Source organism: Bos grunniens, chromosome X (genome assembly GCF_055505025.1).
Source record: "Bos grunniens cultivar Pamir isolate PY7600 chromosome X, Bosgru_T2T1.0, whole genome shotgun sequence".
NCBI classification, from domain to species: Eukaryota; Metazoa; Chordata; class Mammalia; order Artiodactyla; family Bovidae; genus Bos; species Bos grunniens.
Genome location: NC_141194.1, coordinates 22,844,906 through 22,860,383, shown reverse-complemented (window position 1 = coordinate 22,860,383; position 15,478 = coordinate 22,844,906). Strand labels below are relative to the sequence as shown.

Genomic DNA, 15,478 nt, shown 5'->3' with positions numbered 1-15,478 from the left:
TTTTGCACTGGTGCATGTAACTCTGTACTGGCTATGTGTTCTTATCCATAATTTTTTCTAGTTTTTAAATTAGTAGACTTTTAAAAAGTTGTTTTTATCGACAGATCCTTGCTTTATAATGTTGTGTTGTTTCTGCTATACAACAGGATGAATCAGCTCTACCTATACATATTCCTCCTGCCTGATGAGACTTCCTCCCACCCCCTCATCTCACCCCTCTAGGCTGTCACACAGCACCAAGCTGAGCTCCCTGTATTATATAGCAATTTCCCACCAGCTATCTTTTGTACACATGGGACTCGATATTTGTCAGTGGCACGCTCTCAATTTGTCCTACACAAGCCTTCCTTTGCTGTGTCCACAGGTCCATTCTCCACATCTGTGTCACTATTCCTGCCCTTCAAATAGGTTTGTGAGTACCATTCCTACTTTCCACGTATATGTGTTAATGTACGTAACTTTTCTGTTTCTCACTTACTTTGGTCCATAAACAGGCTCTAGGTGCATCCACCTCAATACAAGTGACTTAAATTAGTTCCTTTTTATGGCTAATATTCCATTATATGTGGCTACCACAACTTCGTTATCCAGTCATCGGTCAGTTGAAGTCTACTTTGCTTCCATGTCTTGTCTCTTGTAAGCAGTGCTGCAATGAACACTGGATACAGGTGTCTTTTCAATGATTCTTTTCTCAGCGTATATGCCTAGTGTTTCTATTGCTGGGTCATATGGTAGTTTTAATCCCAGTTTTAAAGGAATCTCCCCAGTGTTCTCCATAGTGGCTATATCAATTTCCATTCCCACCTTTTCTCTAAACTCTCCCCAGCATTTACTGCTTGTACAATTTTTGATGATGGCCATTCTGACCTGTATGAGGTGCCACCTCATTGTAATTTTGATGTGCGTTTCTCTCATGATGAGCGATGTAGCTCCTCTTTTCATGTGTTTATGAGTTTGTTGCCCCTCTGTATTTCTTTTTTAAAAGAACAGATTTAGGATTGGAGAAAATTCAGCAGATAGAACTGAGAGGTCTCATACAGTCACTCTCTTCCTCCACTTGGTATCTTCTATTATTAACATCTTGTATTGGTTCAATGGATACAAGTTCGTTTTTTACAATTGACCAACTAATGTCAATATGTTATTATTAACTATTGTCCATTGTTTACAATACACTTTACTTTTTGTGTTTTGCAGTTCTTTAGTGTTTGACAGATGCATGATAGGATCAACTCAGCCAACACGGTGTCGTGCAGAGGAGTGTGAATGCCCTATGGATCTCCCATGCTGCATCTGTTCATCCCTCAAAACCTCACTTGGAAGCCCTGACAACTACTGAACGTTTTACTCTTTCTAAAGATTTGAATTTTCCAGACTGTAACATTGATGGAATCATACAGTATGTAGGCTTTTTGTACTAGCTCCTTCTGCTAATCAATATAAATTTAATTTTCTCTATAACTTGTCATGGTTTGAAATGTTTTCTTCCAGGACTGAATAGCATTCCATGTAGCTTACCATAGTTTGTTTACCCACTCGTGTACTGAAGGTCATCTTTGGTGATTTGAGTTTTTGGCAGCTATGTCTTATTCTGCTATTAAAATTTGGTTGAAGGTTTTTGGATGGGCTTAAGGTTTTGGCTCTTTTGAGTAAATACCTTAACGTTCATTTGCTAGATCATATGAAAAGACTATATTTAGCTGAAAAGAATTTGCCAGACAGTTTCCAAAGTATCAGTATCACTGCCTTCCCTTAAGCAATGAATTCATTTCCAGTAGTTTGCCTGTTTCCTCTTCATTGATTTGGACTTCTTGTTTCCAGTTTGTTCCTTCATTTGTGTAGTATTTCTTTTCCTTTTTCATTATTATTATTTTAGTTATCATGTTTGAGGTCTCCTTTTCCCAGGCTTCAAGGTTGAATTCTTTCTTCCTTTTTGTTTCTGCCCTCTAAGGCTTCTGTAAACTTCTTATAGAATGAGATTTGTGCTGAGTTTTTGTTTGTTTGTTTGTTTGCTTTTTCCTCTGATGGGCAAGGCTGAGTAAGGTGGTAATACTGTCTGCTGATGATCGGGTTTGCATTTTTGTTTTCTTTGTGGTTTAGATGGGACATCCTGCACAGGGTGCTATCAGTAGTTTGGTGATGCCAGGTCTTGTATTCCAGTGGTTTCCTTTGTGTCAGTTCTCAGTATTTGATATCCTAGGGTTAGTTCTCTGGTAGCCTAGGATCTTGGAGCCAGTGGACCCACTGTAAAGGCTCAGGGCTTGACCTTGAGTTTTGCGTGAGTCTATACATTCTTTTCTGCTGGTCATGTACTCCTGTCCACTCTCAGCTGGTATTCTGCATGCACTTCTGTGTCTGAAGGTGTATTCCTGATGTATCCTTGGAGAGAGACATATTCCACGTCCAGCAAACCTCTTGCCATCTTTTTCCTCCTGGGCAAGATTCGTGAGAGTCCCTTGGACTGCAAGGAGATCTAACCAGTCAATTCTAAAGCATATCACTCCTGAATATTCATTGGAAGGGCTGATGCTAAATCTGAAGCCCCAGTACTTTGGCGACCTGATGTGAAGAACTGACTCATTGGAAAAGATCCCGATGCTGGGAAAGATTGAAGGCAGGAAGAGAAGGGGATGAGAGAGGATGAAATGGTTGGCATCACCTACTCAGTGGACATGAGTTTGAGCAAGCTCTGGGAATAGGTGATGCTCAGGGAAGCCTGGTGTGCTGCAGTCCATGGGGATGCAAAGAGTTGACCTCACGACCGAGAGACTGAACAGAACAGATGAGTCATCAAAATATTCTTGTCATTCCTATATTTTCTGTATGAGTTGAAGCCTTCCCTTGCTGCAAGGCTGATTCCCTTACGGTGGCAAAGAAGGTGTGATCCAGGCACATATTTCCCTGGGCAAATTATACGAGTTTTAACCAAAACCTTGCAGGCTTCTTGAAATTATCATTGTCCCTATGAGCCACAAACTTCAGGGAGGATTGACAGAAACAGTACAAAAACTGGACTCTGGCAATATAAGAATTAGGAACATGGGGCTTAATGAATTACAAATATGATGATAATTTTCCTGATTTTTGTGAAAGAATACTGTCTTTTAAAAATCTTTCATTTTCTACATATAAGGAAATTTTTTAACACAGCAAATTGATAAATTGTACCTTTGTTATTAGAATTGAAACTTTAATTTTTCTCACCCTACCGTATCACTCCAGAAATTAAAAACTCTCAGTGTTTTTATTTTCTTAGGAAAATTGTTATTTTTCAAAAGTTCAGTGAGAATCTGTTCTTATAGCGGGACACAAGTGGAAACAGTGATTACACTACTGAGACTTTGACTGGAATGTCATATTTGACAGACACAGGTAGCCTTGGATATGACCAGATAACTTGAGGAAACTAAGGTTAACCATAGGGAGCCATAAAATCCCGTTGGAAAAACAGCCTGGGACCTTGCTGATAGAATTCCCATCAGCCTTACCAGGTGAGTAAGGAAGATCACTTCTGGCAGGCACAGGAACTTTAGGATGTTTTGGGGACTTCAGGAAGAGAGGAATTCATCCAGATCTCTAGGTTTGACAACAAGTCTTTGCTATGGCTTCTTCCTAGCCTCTGCTACTAAGTCACTTCAGTGGTGTCTGACTCTGTGCGACAATAAAAGGCAGCCCACCAGGTTCCCCCGTCCCTGGGATTCTCCAGGCAAGAACACTGGAGTGGGTTGCCATTTCCTTCTCCAATGCGTGACAGTGAAAAGTGAAAGTGAAGTCGCTCAGTCGTGACCAACTCTTCCCGACCCCATGGACTGTAGCCTACCAGGCTCCTCCGTCCATGGGATTCTCCAGGCAAGAGCACTGGAGTGGTGTACCATCGCCTTCTCCGCTTCCTAGCCTCAAGAGGCTATTAAAATTTCCTTCTGGAGACTCTTTATGAACCGTTCCAGTGAAGCAGATTTAAAAGCGCCTATTGGCAAATTGTTATTCTTATTGTACTTAGATAAATAATCAGGCCGAGTTTATTGAATTTAGACTTCCTTTGCAAACAAATTAGGTCTTAGTTTCCCTGTCTTTGGTAGAAATGAGGGAGGTGATAGACAGAAAAAATTGGTGCAATAGAAAGTGTACTACACATGTGTCGGTATTAGGTTCTAGTGGTATTACGTTTCCTTGAAGTTTTATTATTTACCTGCAAACTAGGTTGGATCCTGAATTTTTCTAGTGTCCACCCATATCTAGCTGCAACTTTCTTACTAAAATTCCCAATTTCTCCCATCCTTTTGATGTCTCTGTGGGAAGACAGTAAGCTCCAAGTGATATACCTCTGCCATCTTGATCTGCTCCCTCTCCCATTCTTTTGACTTGAATCACTGAGAAGTAACATTGCCATTTTCCTGAAGTCCTGCATCGTGAAGCTAGATAACTTGATGCAAAGATCAGAGAAATTGGCGCAACAACTTATGTTCAAATAGACTTCATGCCTGTTGCTGTACGAGCCACTCAGAAAGTTAACCTGATCACCCAGAGATATTGCTAACTGTGATAGAGACATTCAAACTGCAATAGTTGCTTTGATCCTGACACCTAGAAAACTTCTTGACTGACTACCGGGCTCAGAAACTGGTTTATAACCAGCTCCAATCATTAACGTCTGCTTTTCTTTTGTTTCCATAGAAATGCCTCTTATTAACAACTACCTGATACCGCTTGCACCCTAGACCTAGCTTTGGGAGCCCACCTGCATCACCACCTATTGAAATGAGATACTACTCTTCAAATGAACTGACCTGTTCTCAGAATGATGCAACTGCTGCCATGAAATGGAGGACTCCACTAATCCATTCTCTCTCTCCAGAGTGACCAGATCAGCTTTTACCATGTGAGACTTGCAGGCAAGTTTCAGAGGAGGCACCTGTCAAGGCTTAGGGCACTCTGCCCCCAAATATACCACAGTGGCATATTGATTATTTTGAATTCAAGGTATTTAAGAAACAGCCAACAGAGGAGGGACATGCAGCCACCCCCCGATTTCTGCCTCCCTGAGAGCAGGAAATGCATCTCATATGAAGGATGTACTGCCTGCATCTGGAGGCAGAGGGAAACCCTTCTAACCAGAAGTAGGCAGTTCAAGCAGAGAAGCCTGTATACACAAACCTTTTTAAGTCTTTCATTTACTACTCTGGGTACAGATTCTGTTTAGATTCCTTAGTAGTTGAGTACCTAAAACCTAAGTTGATTTGTCCTGTCGATTCCTCACAAATTGTTTTGTTATCTACAAAAAAAAAAGCTGCCTGCTTTGCCTACTTCTTAGGTCCCATTTATATGACACTTCTTGTGCACATGAATTGCAACTTGTCTCTTTTTCTCCTGTTACTCTGTCTTGTGTCAAGTTTACTAGTAGTCTAACCAGAAGAATTCAAAATGGGTAAAGGGAGGAATGTCCTTCTTCCCTAAACACCTCAAGGGAGTTCACCCTTACATCTCAGAAACTCCCTGGAGACGATGTGCGTAGAATACCAGTCTGTGCACTGGAATCTCCTGCATTGAGATAAGAGCAGGGACACCGTAGATTTCTGTCTGTTAGGGGCCAAATTGTGTCCCCTCAACAAATGCATATTGAAGGCATAACTCAGAGTACTTCAGAATGCAACTGTAGTTAGAAATAAGGTCTTTAAAGAGATGGTTGAGTTAAAATGAGGTCATTAGGATGGGCCATAACCCAATGTGTCTATAAGAAGAAATTGAGACACAAAAGGAGGCACCAGGGATATATGCATTCAAAAGGAATGCCAAGTGAAGAGGGTGGCCACCTGGCAGCCAAGGGGAGAGGCCTCAGGGTAAACCAGACCTCCTCTTGGACTTGCAGCCTCTAGAACTCTGAGAAAATAAAATTCCATTGTTTCAGCCACGCATTCTGTGGGGTTTTGTTGTGGAAAGACTAACAAATCAGTACATTAGCCAAGGTAGAGATTTCCTCCTGGATAGTCTTTTTACTTTCCTGTCATTCCTAAAGGCTATCTCAAGATCTTAATTATGTGATTGCAGCTCCTTGTTTCTAAAGTTGTATGGGCATAGGGGAGGTCTTGATCTTAGCCTCACCAGAACTAGCATAGAGCCTTTCAAAGAGCAGATGCTCAAAAAATAAATGAAGACAGTAAGAGGTCTAACTTGTTAAGGTTTAATAGCTCCTGCATTTTTCAAGAAGCATATTGAGGTATAAATTATTTAATTTTACAAAACAGAAGACAGAAAAGATGGAGAACAATCAAGGTTGATCATGTTTTGAAATTTTTTTCATTTTATTTTTTCATTCCATTGTCCCAGCAGTGTTATTGTGGGATTGCTTCCCATTTCGGCAAAAGTCCCTACTTTGATGTCAAATTTTCTTATCTGGATGATTTTTTAAAAGTCTTGGTCTTCAGTAGGGGTGGGAGAAGCTGCTGGACGTGGCCATGGAACATGCCTGGAAGTGACAGTGGTGCCAGGCCTGGCTGGAACTGTGGCTTGAGCTCTCTCCTCCTCATCTCGCAAAGCTTCTTCATATTGTGATGAGAAGGCACTGGGGACCGTATCATTGACTTTTGCCAAAAACTCCAAGACTTTCATTTTGCTGGTTTCAGCATGGGCTTGTGGGCCCACAGGAACTCATAACATGGAGGATCACCATTGGCAACCTGGCGGTACTCCAGGTACTTCATCGTCACAAAGTCTTTGGTGATGAGCTTCCTGGGCTCTCCGTAGATGAAGTGTTTTCTCCCAGCATATACTCCCATCATATTCAAGAATTTCCAGATGTCTTCCTCAGCGGCACAGTTGCCCTTCACGAAGATCACACCCAGAACTGTCATCAAGAGACTGGTCTTAAGTAAGCCCCTACCATCCCACACTCTCCCATTGTTGGGCAAGTACAGTTTGCTGACAAGGTCATAGGAGTGGATGGTTGAATCAACTTCCTTCAAGTCAACTGCATAGACAGCCTTGCTGTGTTCAGCAGCTCTCTTCAGAATCTCGGCAAATCGGTTATGGTATCTTGGGTGGATAATCTTCAGCATGTTTTCCTTCATGATGGGCTGCTTCATTTTATATTTATGCAGAAGGAACTGTTCCAACAAACTTGTCATGCTATTCAGAGTATCACTGTAGGTAGAAGATGAGATATTGGAGGAACCTGAATCTTCCTCATCTTGACTGATATCTTCTTCCTCAGATGTTGTGTCAGAAGTAGTTGAAAAAGTGCTGGTAGTAGATGGGGCTTCCAAAGACCCCTGGGAAGTGCTATTTGACACAGTAGCTGAGGAGCTCTGTGAATTATCTTCTAAAAGAGAAGAGGTAGAGGGAAGCTCTTCCATTACTGCAGCGGGCTGAACTCCCCTGTGACTCTGGGGCTCATATTGGGCCTGGTGGCGTTTCTCACGGATGCAGAGCTTATGATTCTGACGCCGAGGCATGATGCCTGAGCTGGGGGACAATGATTAGAAGTGTGAGTAGGAGGGCAGGTGATAAGGGCCCACAGGAAGACGAAGGTTGAGTGTGCAGCCGCAGCAGTGAAATACCACTTTGGTTATCAGGAAGGCTACATTTGTGGTTTTCTTGAGGGCACTGTTCTGAAAACCCCCAGGCTTCCTATTCTCCTAATCAGCTGTCCTTTGGGAAACATATTGAAGGAAATTAGTGATCTTTAGGCTTCATCCTGCTACCCCTGCCTCAGGCACGCTGGGGTGACAGAAGGGGCTGGTAGTCTCCTACACAGAGGCATCTGTTATTTCACATTCAAGACCACCACCCAACTAGTGGCCAGTCATAGGACCCATTCCCTCTGCTGTCCTCTAGTTGGCATCACAAATTTCCCTGGGATTTCTGAGAAGTGAAGAGGTCCTCAGCTTATCACCCCAGTCAGTAGTTATCACCCAGTACTGAGTGCTCATTGGGAAGTTTTCTGTCCTGGCCTCTGGAGTCCTCAAAACGAATTAAGAGTGCTTTCTTTAGTTCCCCATGGGGCCTGGTGTCCCCATCCCTTTCTTTGAATAGTATTTGCACCTTCATACTAAGGGTTTCACTTCCTACACACCTGATATAAATAAATGTTGGTGGAACTTCAGCTTGATAGCTCTGCCCTGGTTCTTCAAGGGCTACAAGAAACAGGGATGGATTCATTATCAGTTCTTTTTATTGGTAGATGATACCTCAGTCCTTGCTTTGACCTCTGTTGTGGCCTGAAATTCTACCCTTCCTTCCACTTAGGACCACCACTTCTACTACTATTCCTTCTTACAGTAGGGGAAGCATCTCTGTGAGACCCCTAGGAGAAAGTAAGATTCCCCTCATCCGTCCATACCCATCCTTGGTCTTCTGAGGTGCAGAGGATGAGATGAATCATATGGTTATGGGCTGTGTGGTTCCCTTCGTCTTCAGGGTATTCAGCTGGTTTGTGGAAAACCTGGAAATATTCCGACTGCTGGCCCTAGGCTATACCCCTTGGACCATGTCCCAACCCCCCTTGTGACATCACAGAGGGAAATGGTCATGTCATGTCAACAATGAGCAGGTATCCCAGGGATGCCAGGAAGGGCAGGGTTCTGTGTGGTTTCCTCAGAGTTCTGAGGTCAGGGGGTTGTGTAAGTCCAAAGCTGAACTCCTGGGAGAATTTGGGGCTCATTTCTCTGATTACATAAGGGAGCTCTCCTGAGACTAAGGTCTTCACTCCCTGTGGTGCCAGAGAGGGAAAGTCTGGGAATGCCACATGAGGCTACTCTTACCTGTGCCTTCAGGGATGACATCAGGATTCAGGCTTCTTGGGGCCCTCTGTATTCAGTGTAAGGGTATGCCCTCACTCAGGTGCCTCACCGTGACTCCTAGAGGACTCTGATTTTCCTCTTTCAACCTAAGGTGACCCATGTAGACCAAAGACCATGTCCTTGCAAGCCCTGAAAAGAAGTGAGCGAATGTGCAGCCTGGCAGCCCTGTCTTGGCCTTCTGAGAGCCGACACAGGCCAGTCTCTCTGTGACTTCAGTTCCTCATTCATCTGTCTTTACCTTGACTCCTGTCTCTTCTATGAAAGAGTTCTTGGGAAAAGCCACATCTTAAAAAGTCTTAAGTCTGCCTGCAACAAATCTCACAGAAAATGGGCTGAGTCCCAGGAGTGATAGGGAAGCTACAGTCCAGGAGGGGCCCCAGCATAGGTGGTGTGCTATCAGAGAAAACACGCTGATCTCTTCCTTCTCTTCACTGACCAGACATAGCCTCTTGTAGAACCTTCACTCTTAACAGATTTACTCTCTGAAAGGAAGGGGCTGAATTAAATGATTTTCTGCACCCCTGATCTATTGCAGTTTACTGACATTTCCTTTGGAGATAAATTGTCACTGAATGCAGTCTCCTTCCTTATTCGTACTTCACTTTTATTTTCATTTTTTGTTACTTATTTCTGGGGCTTTTTATTCCAAAACTGTGTTTGGGGTATGAAATTATGCTATTTCACATGTGAAATACCTTTTGGACTAATGTTCAGACAGAGGAAGTGACCCAAGGTTAGCCTCATCCTGGAGGAGTGGCACAGTATGGGCTCTGGAGGAATTCAGTGCCGGGGTTCAGTCCAGCTCCTATCATTTATGAGCTTTGAGTCTGAGCTTCTTTATTCCAGCTTCTTTATCTGCAAATGGTGTTTGAGAGTCTATAGTGTAGGACCACAGACATGTGTGATGTATGTAAATCACCTGGCACAGTATGAGGCAGGCTATGGTAATTTGAATGAATGGCAGTTATTACAAAGGTGATTTTGACCCCGAATGATAACAAACTTCCATCACATAATTTAATTTCCAGGCTATACTAGAGAATATGCAACTGCAAACAATAATCAAATCCACATCACGACTAATGATCCCAAGCAAGTAAAACTGAGAGGTATTTCCCTATTTGAGCACCTGTTTTGATAGGTGTTTGGGGTTATCTTCTCCACATGGATGCAAGGACAAGTTCATTTGTCTCAAGGACCAGCAACTTCCCTCTCAGGTGCTTTTTCTTGTCCAAACCACCCCTAATTTAATCCCACTGACAGTAAAAGTTTGCCTCCCTTAAAGTTTGCCAAATTACACTAAATATAACCTAATTAAACTGTCTGTTTAACAGAGCAAGTTCTGGTGCTCCGATCCCAGAAAAAGACAGTCCAGTGACGTCTTGGCATCTCGCTTCAATGGGTATCACCCTTATTTCTCAGAAACTCTCTGGACAGCTTTTGATGAAAATGTGTATTTTGAGTGTTCACTTGCCCTGGCTCAAGTGCACAGGGACCCATCCATTCCCTATGGTTTTCGGATATCCCCAAATAATGGTGAATATATGGTTTAGATATATTCCAGATTTACAGCCTCACCTCTGAGAACCATTATATGAGTGTCTGGCATCACTCCGACAGCTTCATCTAGCCCATCATGCATCTGGACTGAAAATGACCTCCCATCAAAGAATTAGACATTTCCCAAGACCCAATGCCGCCTTAATCAGGTAACTTTGACTTGCTTGCACTCATCTCGAACCTCCTCTTCCACACCTCCCCCATTTAAATTTATGATTTGTTTATCCCTTAGAGTTAGCTCACCACCTTCCTTATATGTTACCTGCTGCTAGACTCAAAATTCCATGGGCAGTGGCTTGGGCTTCATTTTCTTACCAACCCAGTACTATAAGACAGCTTTCTAAACAGAAGATGGTCAATTAATTTGGGATAAAAAGGAAATCATGTGCAAAGACTCTGTTTTATTATGATTTAAGTGTCATACAGTTTGAATAAGCTAAAAAAAATCTAAGTCCATTTTATTAATTTTTACACTGAAAGAGGACAGATAAGAAGACAAAGAATAAACCAGCATCTATTCTGAAAGCTTTGTGATCCCAAATACTTATCTCTAGGGTTCTTAGACACATTTCCAAGTAAAATTCTATTCCAATGTTATGCTACCTTGTTCTCGACCATAAGGAAAATATTGAAGCCTTTTCACCTTGTTTATAAATAATGAATTCTTAGTCTTAAACCTAACAGCAGTAAACATGACATTAATAAACCTAGATTCTGAAGCAAAATAAACCTTATGAAGTGTAGTGACATTTAAAAATACAAAAAACCTCTACCTCCCTACCTAAATCATCTACTTTTGACTAGATATTATTCATATGGATAAAAGGAGAACATGTATATTTTGTTAAACCTGCACCTAAACTCCCTTACTACTTAAAACTGTGAAGAACATATGGGTTTTGTTCCCCCCACCCCTACAACCCCGCACTATTTAAGAGGTGGAGTGTTCTCTTCCAACACAAAGGGAACAAAGTGCCCTGACCCCTCCCTAGATATGGGAGGAGCTATAGTACTTGGCCCGGGTAGGGGCACTGGCTTCAGCCACTGTTGGAACCCTGGCCACGCCTATCAGCCCTGCTCTCTCCACCTGATCTCTCAGAGCCTCATCATAGAGGTCTGGGAAGGAACTCGGGACCTTATCCTGGATCTTGGCCAGAACTTCCAACACCTTCATCTTAGTGGTCTCAGCATAAGCTCACGGGCCCCACAGGAACTCGTAGCCTGGAGGGTCACTATTGGGCACCTGGCGGTAGTTGAGGTACCCCTTCTGCACCAGATCTTTGGTGATGAGCTTTCTGGGCTCCCCAAAGATGGAGTGCTTCTTCCCAGCATGGATTCCCAACACATTGAGGAAATCCCAGATCTCCTCCTCACTGGCGCGGTTACCCTTCGTAAAGATGATGCCCAGGAGCGCCATGAGGAGACCAGACTTGGGCAGTTCCTCCTCATCACTTGAACCTTCCTCAACCCCGAGACTGAACTTGTTGACGAGGGTGTAGATGTTCCTGCTGCAGTCGACTTCCTTCAGCTCCAGGCCAAACACCAGCTCCACGTGCTCAGAGGCTCTGCTCAGGATCTCAGGGAAGTGCTGCTTGTACTTCCTGCCGATGACATTCAGCATGCCGTTCTGTGTGATGGGCTCCTTCTTGGTGTACCTCTCCAGCAGGAAATCCATCACCAAGCTGGCCTTCCTCATCAGAGGATCTTTGCGAATGCTCCGAGCGAGCAGGGCTGCCCGGGCGGCATCTGCACTTTCCTCCTCGGGGCCCTGGGCACCTTCCTCAGATCCTGCCCAGGAAGCCTCTGCAACAGGAGAGCTATGGGCCATGGCTCCCTGAAGCTCCTGGCGATCGCCAGCAGCAGGGGAGCTTGGGCGAGAACCCTGAGGGGCAGAAGAGGGGGAGGATGGGCACTCCTCTCCTGGGGCTGCAGCAGCACTGGCCTGGGCCTCCTGAGTGTCACCCTGGACCTGGTGGCATTTCCCATGGGCATGATGCTTGTTTTTGTGCTTCCGAGGCATGATTACACAGGTCAGGGACCCCAGGTGGGCGTGCAGTTAGGAAGGCAGGCTTTGAATGGCCTTGAGGAAGGAAAAAGAAATGTTGTTAGCACCTACACCAGAGAGGGTCGTGCCCGGTTTAAACCAAGTCTGCTTCATAGGAGGCCTTGAGTCCACTGCTCTAGGACCCACAAGTCTCCTGTTCTCCTAGTCAGACTGTTCCCTGAGAACCCTGAGGAAGAAGTGAGAGTGAGCCCTGGGGCACAGCCAGACATCCCTGCCTGGGCGTTAGAGGGGGGCCTGTGGGGGCTGGCAGGGGAGGCATGTCCTTTCAGTTCACATTCATAGTTAGGATGAAAAATGGGGAATAACTCCCTAGCAACCCGCCCTGATCCCTCTTCTGCTCTGAAGGCTGATGCTGCCACCTTCCCTGTGACTCTGGAGAAGGAGAGGAGGGAGTGCTCAGCCTCCCACCTAAGGGTCCCGGGACCCGCCCTTCTGTATGCAAGTTCTAACCTCCCCACTCAGACCGCAGCCTCCCTTCCCCGTGTTTGGCCTGGAGTAAGCACTGACTACAGAGGAGGGTCCTGATTCGCCCATGTGTCCATGAGGATCGTCCTCACCCTGGCTCCTCCTGAGCCCTGACATCCTCCCTGTACTGACCAGCTACCAACCCCTCAGACCGAGGTGCCCTCCTCCCTCAGTGTCCCACATCCGAGATCGCAATGAGGGTGACCTGCAGCCGTTAGAGCTGCCCAGATCCTACCCGGATGCTCCGAGGCCAAGTTCGGGGGGTGGGGGTTTCACGTGGCTGCCGTTCTAGGGTGTGGAGACCCTCAGTACTCCCCGAAGGTCCCTCCTTTAGCTACAGGGCTCGGGGCTTTCCCTCTAATGAGCAGAACTGGAGTCCACCAGCCCCGGACCGAAGCCTTCCTCTTGGAGACCACCTGGGTGAAGTGGATGGACTTGGGGCTTAAGATGCAGGCCCGAATCTTCCAGGGGAGAGCAAGGGCAGAGTGGCTGGGGGTTGTCCGGCCCCCTCTTTTCAGAGGGAAAGGCTTGGGCGTGCTGGACGTGTGTCCCACACTTGTAACTCACGTCACCTCACACTTTGACCCCTGTTGAAACCTGGGAGTCCTCCGTCTGGGCACCCTACACGGCAGTTCTCTAAGACGGCAGCAGCTCTCAAAGATGGCTTCACAGCCTCAGCGTGTTGCATTGTCGTCACTTCCTGTCATGTGGATCTGTGTTCCAGGCGGACAGCAGAGGCGGGGCCAGGGCCGGCGGGGTTCCGGGGGAGCTTCCCGGAGGATTGGCATGTGCACTTCTCCTTGCATCGTCGCGAATCCTGAGACCTTCCCTGTACCGAGCAGAGTCTACGGGCCTCCCTCCCAGGCTCTAGCTTCTGTCAGCACCCCAGCAAGAATTGTTTATGGCCTGGCCCTACAGGCTTCCTGAAGCTCCTGAGAATGACAGTGGGGGCACTTTCGGGCCCCGTCTTCTGGGCTGAGTGATGCTCCGTCCACTCTCCGTGTCTTCCCTTAACCCCTGTAGGTGGTGGGCTACGTCCCATCTGCTGACCTGAGGCCAAGGCCTCCCATCGAAGATATCAAGTCCCGAGACTCCTGCTGAGAAGCGCACGTACATCTCCTCTGGACCCTTCTGCCTGAGGCTTCCAGGAAATGGCTGTCGCAGGTAAGATGAGCTGAGAGGGAAGGATGGGAGACTGCTTTCTGTGGTGTGGAACCCCTCACATCTCACTCAGGATCTTCATACTGACTGCTGGCAGGGCCTGGAAATCCTTCCCTTTCTGGTATGAATCCACCCCTGTCCCTCACCATGCCCCACACCATCCCAGCAGAGTAAGTGAAGGGGCTCCTTAGCCTAACAGTTCTCACTGTGGGCTCTTAATCGACTGCAGGGGCATTGCTCAAAAGTTCTGAGGTGAATTTCTGTCCTTTGGTACAATTTTTGGGATACTGAGTTTTCTCTTTTAGTCCCTGCATGATAGTCTATTAAGGTGATCACTTAAAAGGGCCAGTTGTCATCCACTAACAAAGTTTGTGCTGGTTATTTCATGACGTCTGGGCCATGCTGCCACATCCAACTGAAACTGGTTCCCCATGATCTTGGCATGGGAGCTCTGAGATGCTACCTCAGATTCCTTCAGTGAGGCTGTAGCGATTCATGGCCCCAGGGCACAGTGGAAGAATCAAGGGCTGCACTTTAAAGCCTTTTCCAGCTGATCCTGTTGTCTTCTTCCCTTGTAGGCTGCACACCCCTTGTCCGTCTCCGAGTACTCCCTCACCTTAACACTCATAGGGTCAAGTTCATGAGAGACTTATTTTGCCTCGGGCACTATTTAGTTTTGTGTTTTGGCTTCTGTTAATAGTTGTCTTTATTCCTTATATAAGTTTTCCATGGTTTATTCTGGGTACAGGAAACAGCAGCCCATGTTTGATTGTGGTCTCAGCTGGTCTGACTGGAGTAGATCTGTAAAGAGTTAAGGAACATCGACAGTTTTACAATATCTGCTCCTCATGAATACACATAACATACTATTCTTTTGAGACTTCTTTCTCCTAAGGCTGTCAGGAAATTCTTCTTGTTTTCTCTATGTGGAATGTATGCATTGTTCTGAGGTTTCTTTGTAGAGATGTTTTTTTGGTATGGTTGCTTTTATTTATGGTGTATTTTCTATTACGTGGTCTAAGTAATTGTTGATTCTTCCAGGCCAGACTCCTCATTTTGCTATGGTGATCCGAGATAGCTGAAGTTATTTATATGTTTGAATATTTTCTGTGCGTGTATCCTAAGATTTTTAATTTGAGGATAAATTCTTACGTTATCTTTTGCTTTTCATTGTTCCTGTCTCTTATTCATTTGGCATTGTTGTATATAACTCTGTACTGGCTATGTGTTCTTGTCCAGATTGTTTCTACATTTTAAATCATAGAGCGTTTATGAAAAATTTTAATTGGAGGAGAATTGCTTTATAGTGTGTTAGTTTCTGTTGTACAACAGTATGAAGCAGCTCTAAGTATACATATATCCCCCGCCATGAGCATCCCTCAGGCCACCCCCATCTCAGTCCTCCAAGTTGTCACGGAACAGCAGTCTGAGC

The 15,478-nt window shown here is 45.1% G+C and overlaps 1 protein-coding gene, 1 long non-coding RNA gene and 1 pseudogene across 21 annotated transcripts in view; 1 reads left to right on the top strand and 2 right to left on the bottom strand.

Annotated features, from left to right (window-relative positions):
• Nucleotides 1-15,478, top strand: part of LOC147339943 (uncharacterized) — a 97,989-nt gene that overhangs the window by 6,674 nt on the left and 75,837 nt on the right. For 8 of the 19 annotated variants that reach the window (XR_015158528.1, XR_015158522.1, XR_015158526.1 and 5 more), the window contains exons 2-5: nucleotides 1,198-1,399; nucleotides 4,675-4,892; nucleotides 10,349-10,504; nucleotides 13,909-14,049. This is a non-coding gene — a long non-coding RNA (uncharacterized LOC147339943). Of the gene's footprint in view, nucleotides 1-1,197; nucleotides 1,400-4,674; nucleotides 4,893-10,348; nucleotides 10,505-13,609; nucleotides 14,050-15,478 lie in introns of all 19 variants that reach the window. The other 11 variants (XR_015158533.1, XR_015158537.1, XR_015158538.1 and 8 more) reach the window with 4 other exon arrangements.
• On the bottom strand, nucleotides 6,403-8,324 carry LOC147339947 (melanoma-associated antigen B5-like; annotated as a pseudogene). The gene has a single exon (XR_015158518.1). The product of XR_015158518.1 is annotated as a melanoma-associated antigen B5-like (transcript).
• LOC147339946 (melanoma-associated antigen B17-like) lies at nucleotides 10,737-13,552 on the bottom strand. Its single transcript, XM_086386867.1, has one exon. The coding sequence runs from the start codon at nucleotides 12,373-12,375 to the stop codon at nucleotides 11,551-11,553; it is 825 nt and encodes a 274-aa protein (XP_086242993.1). The 5' UTR covers nucleotides 12,376-13,552; the 3' UTR covers nucleotides 10,737-11,550.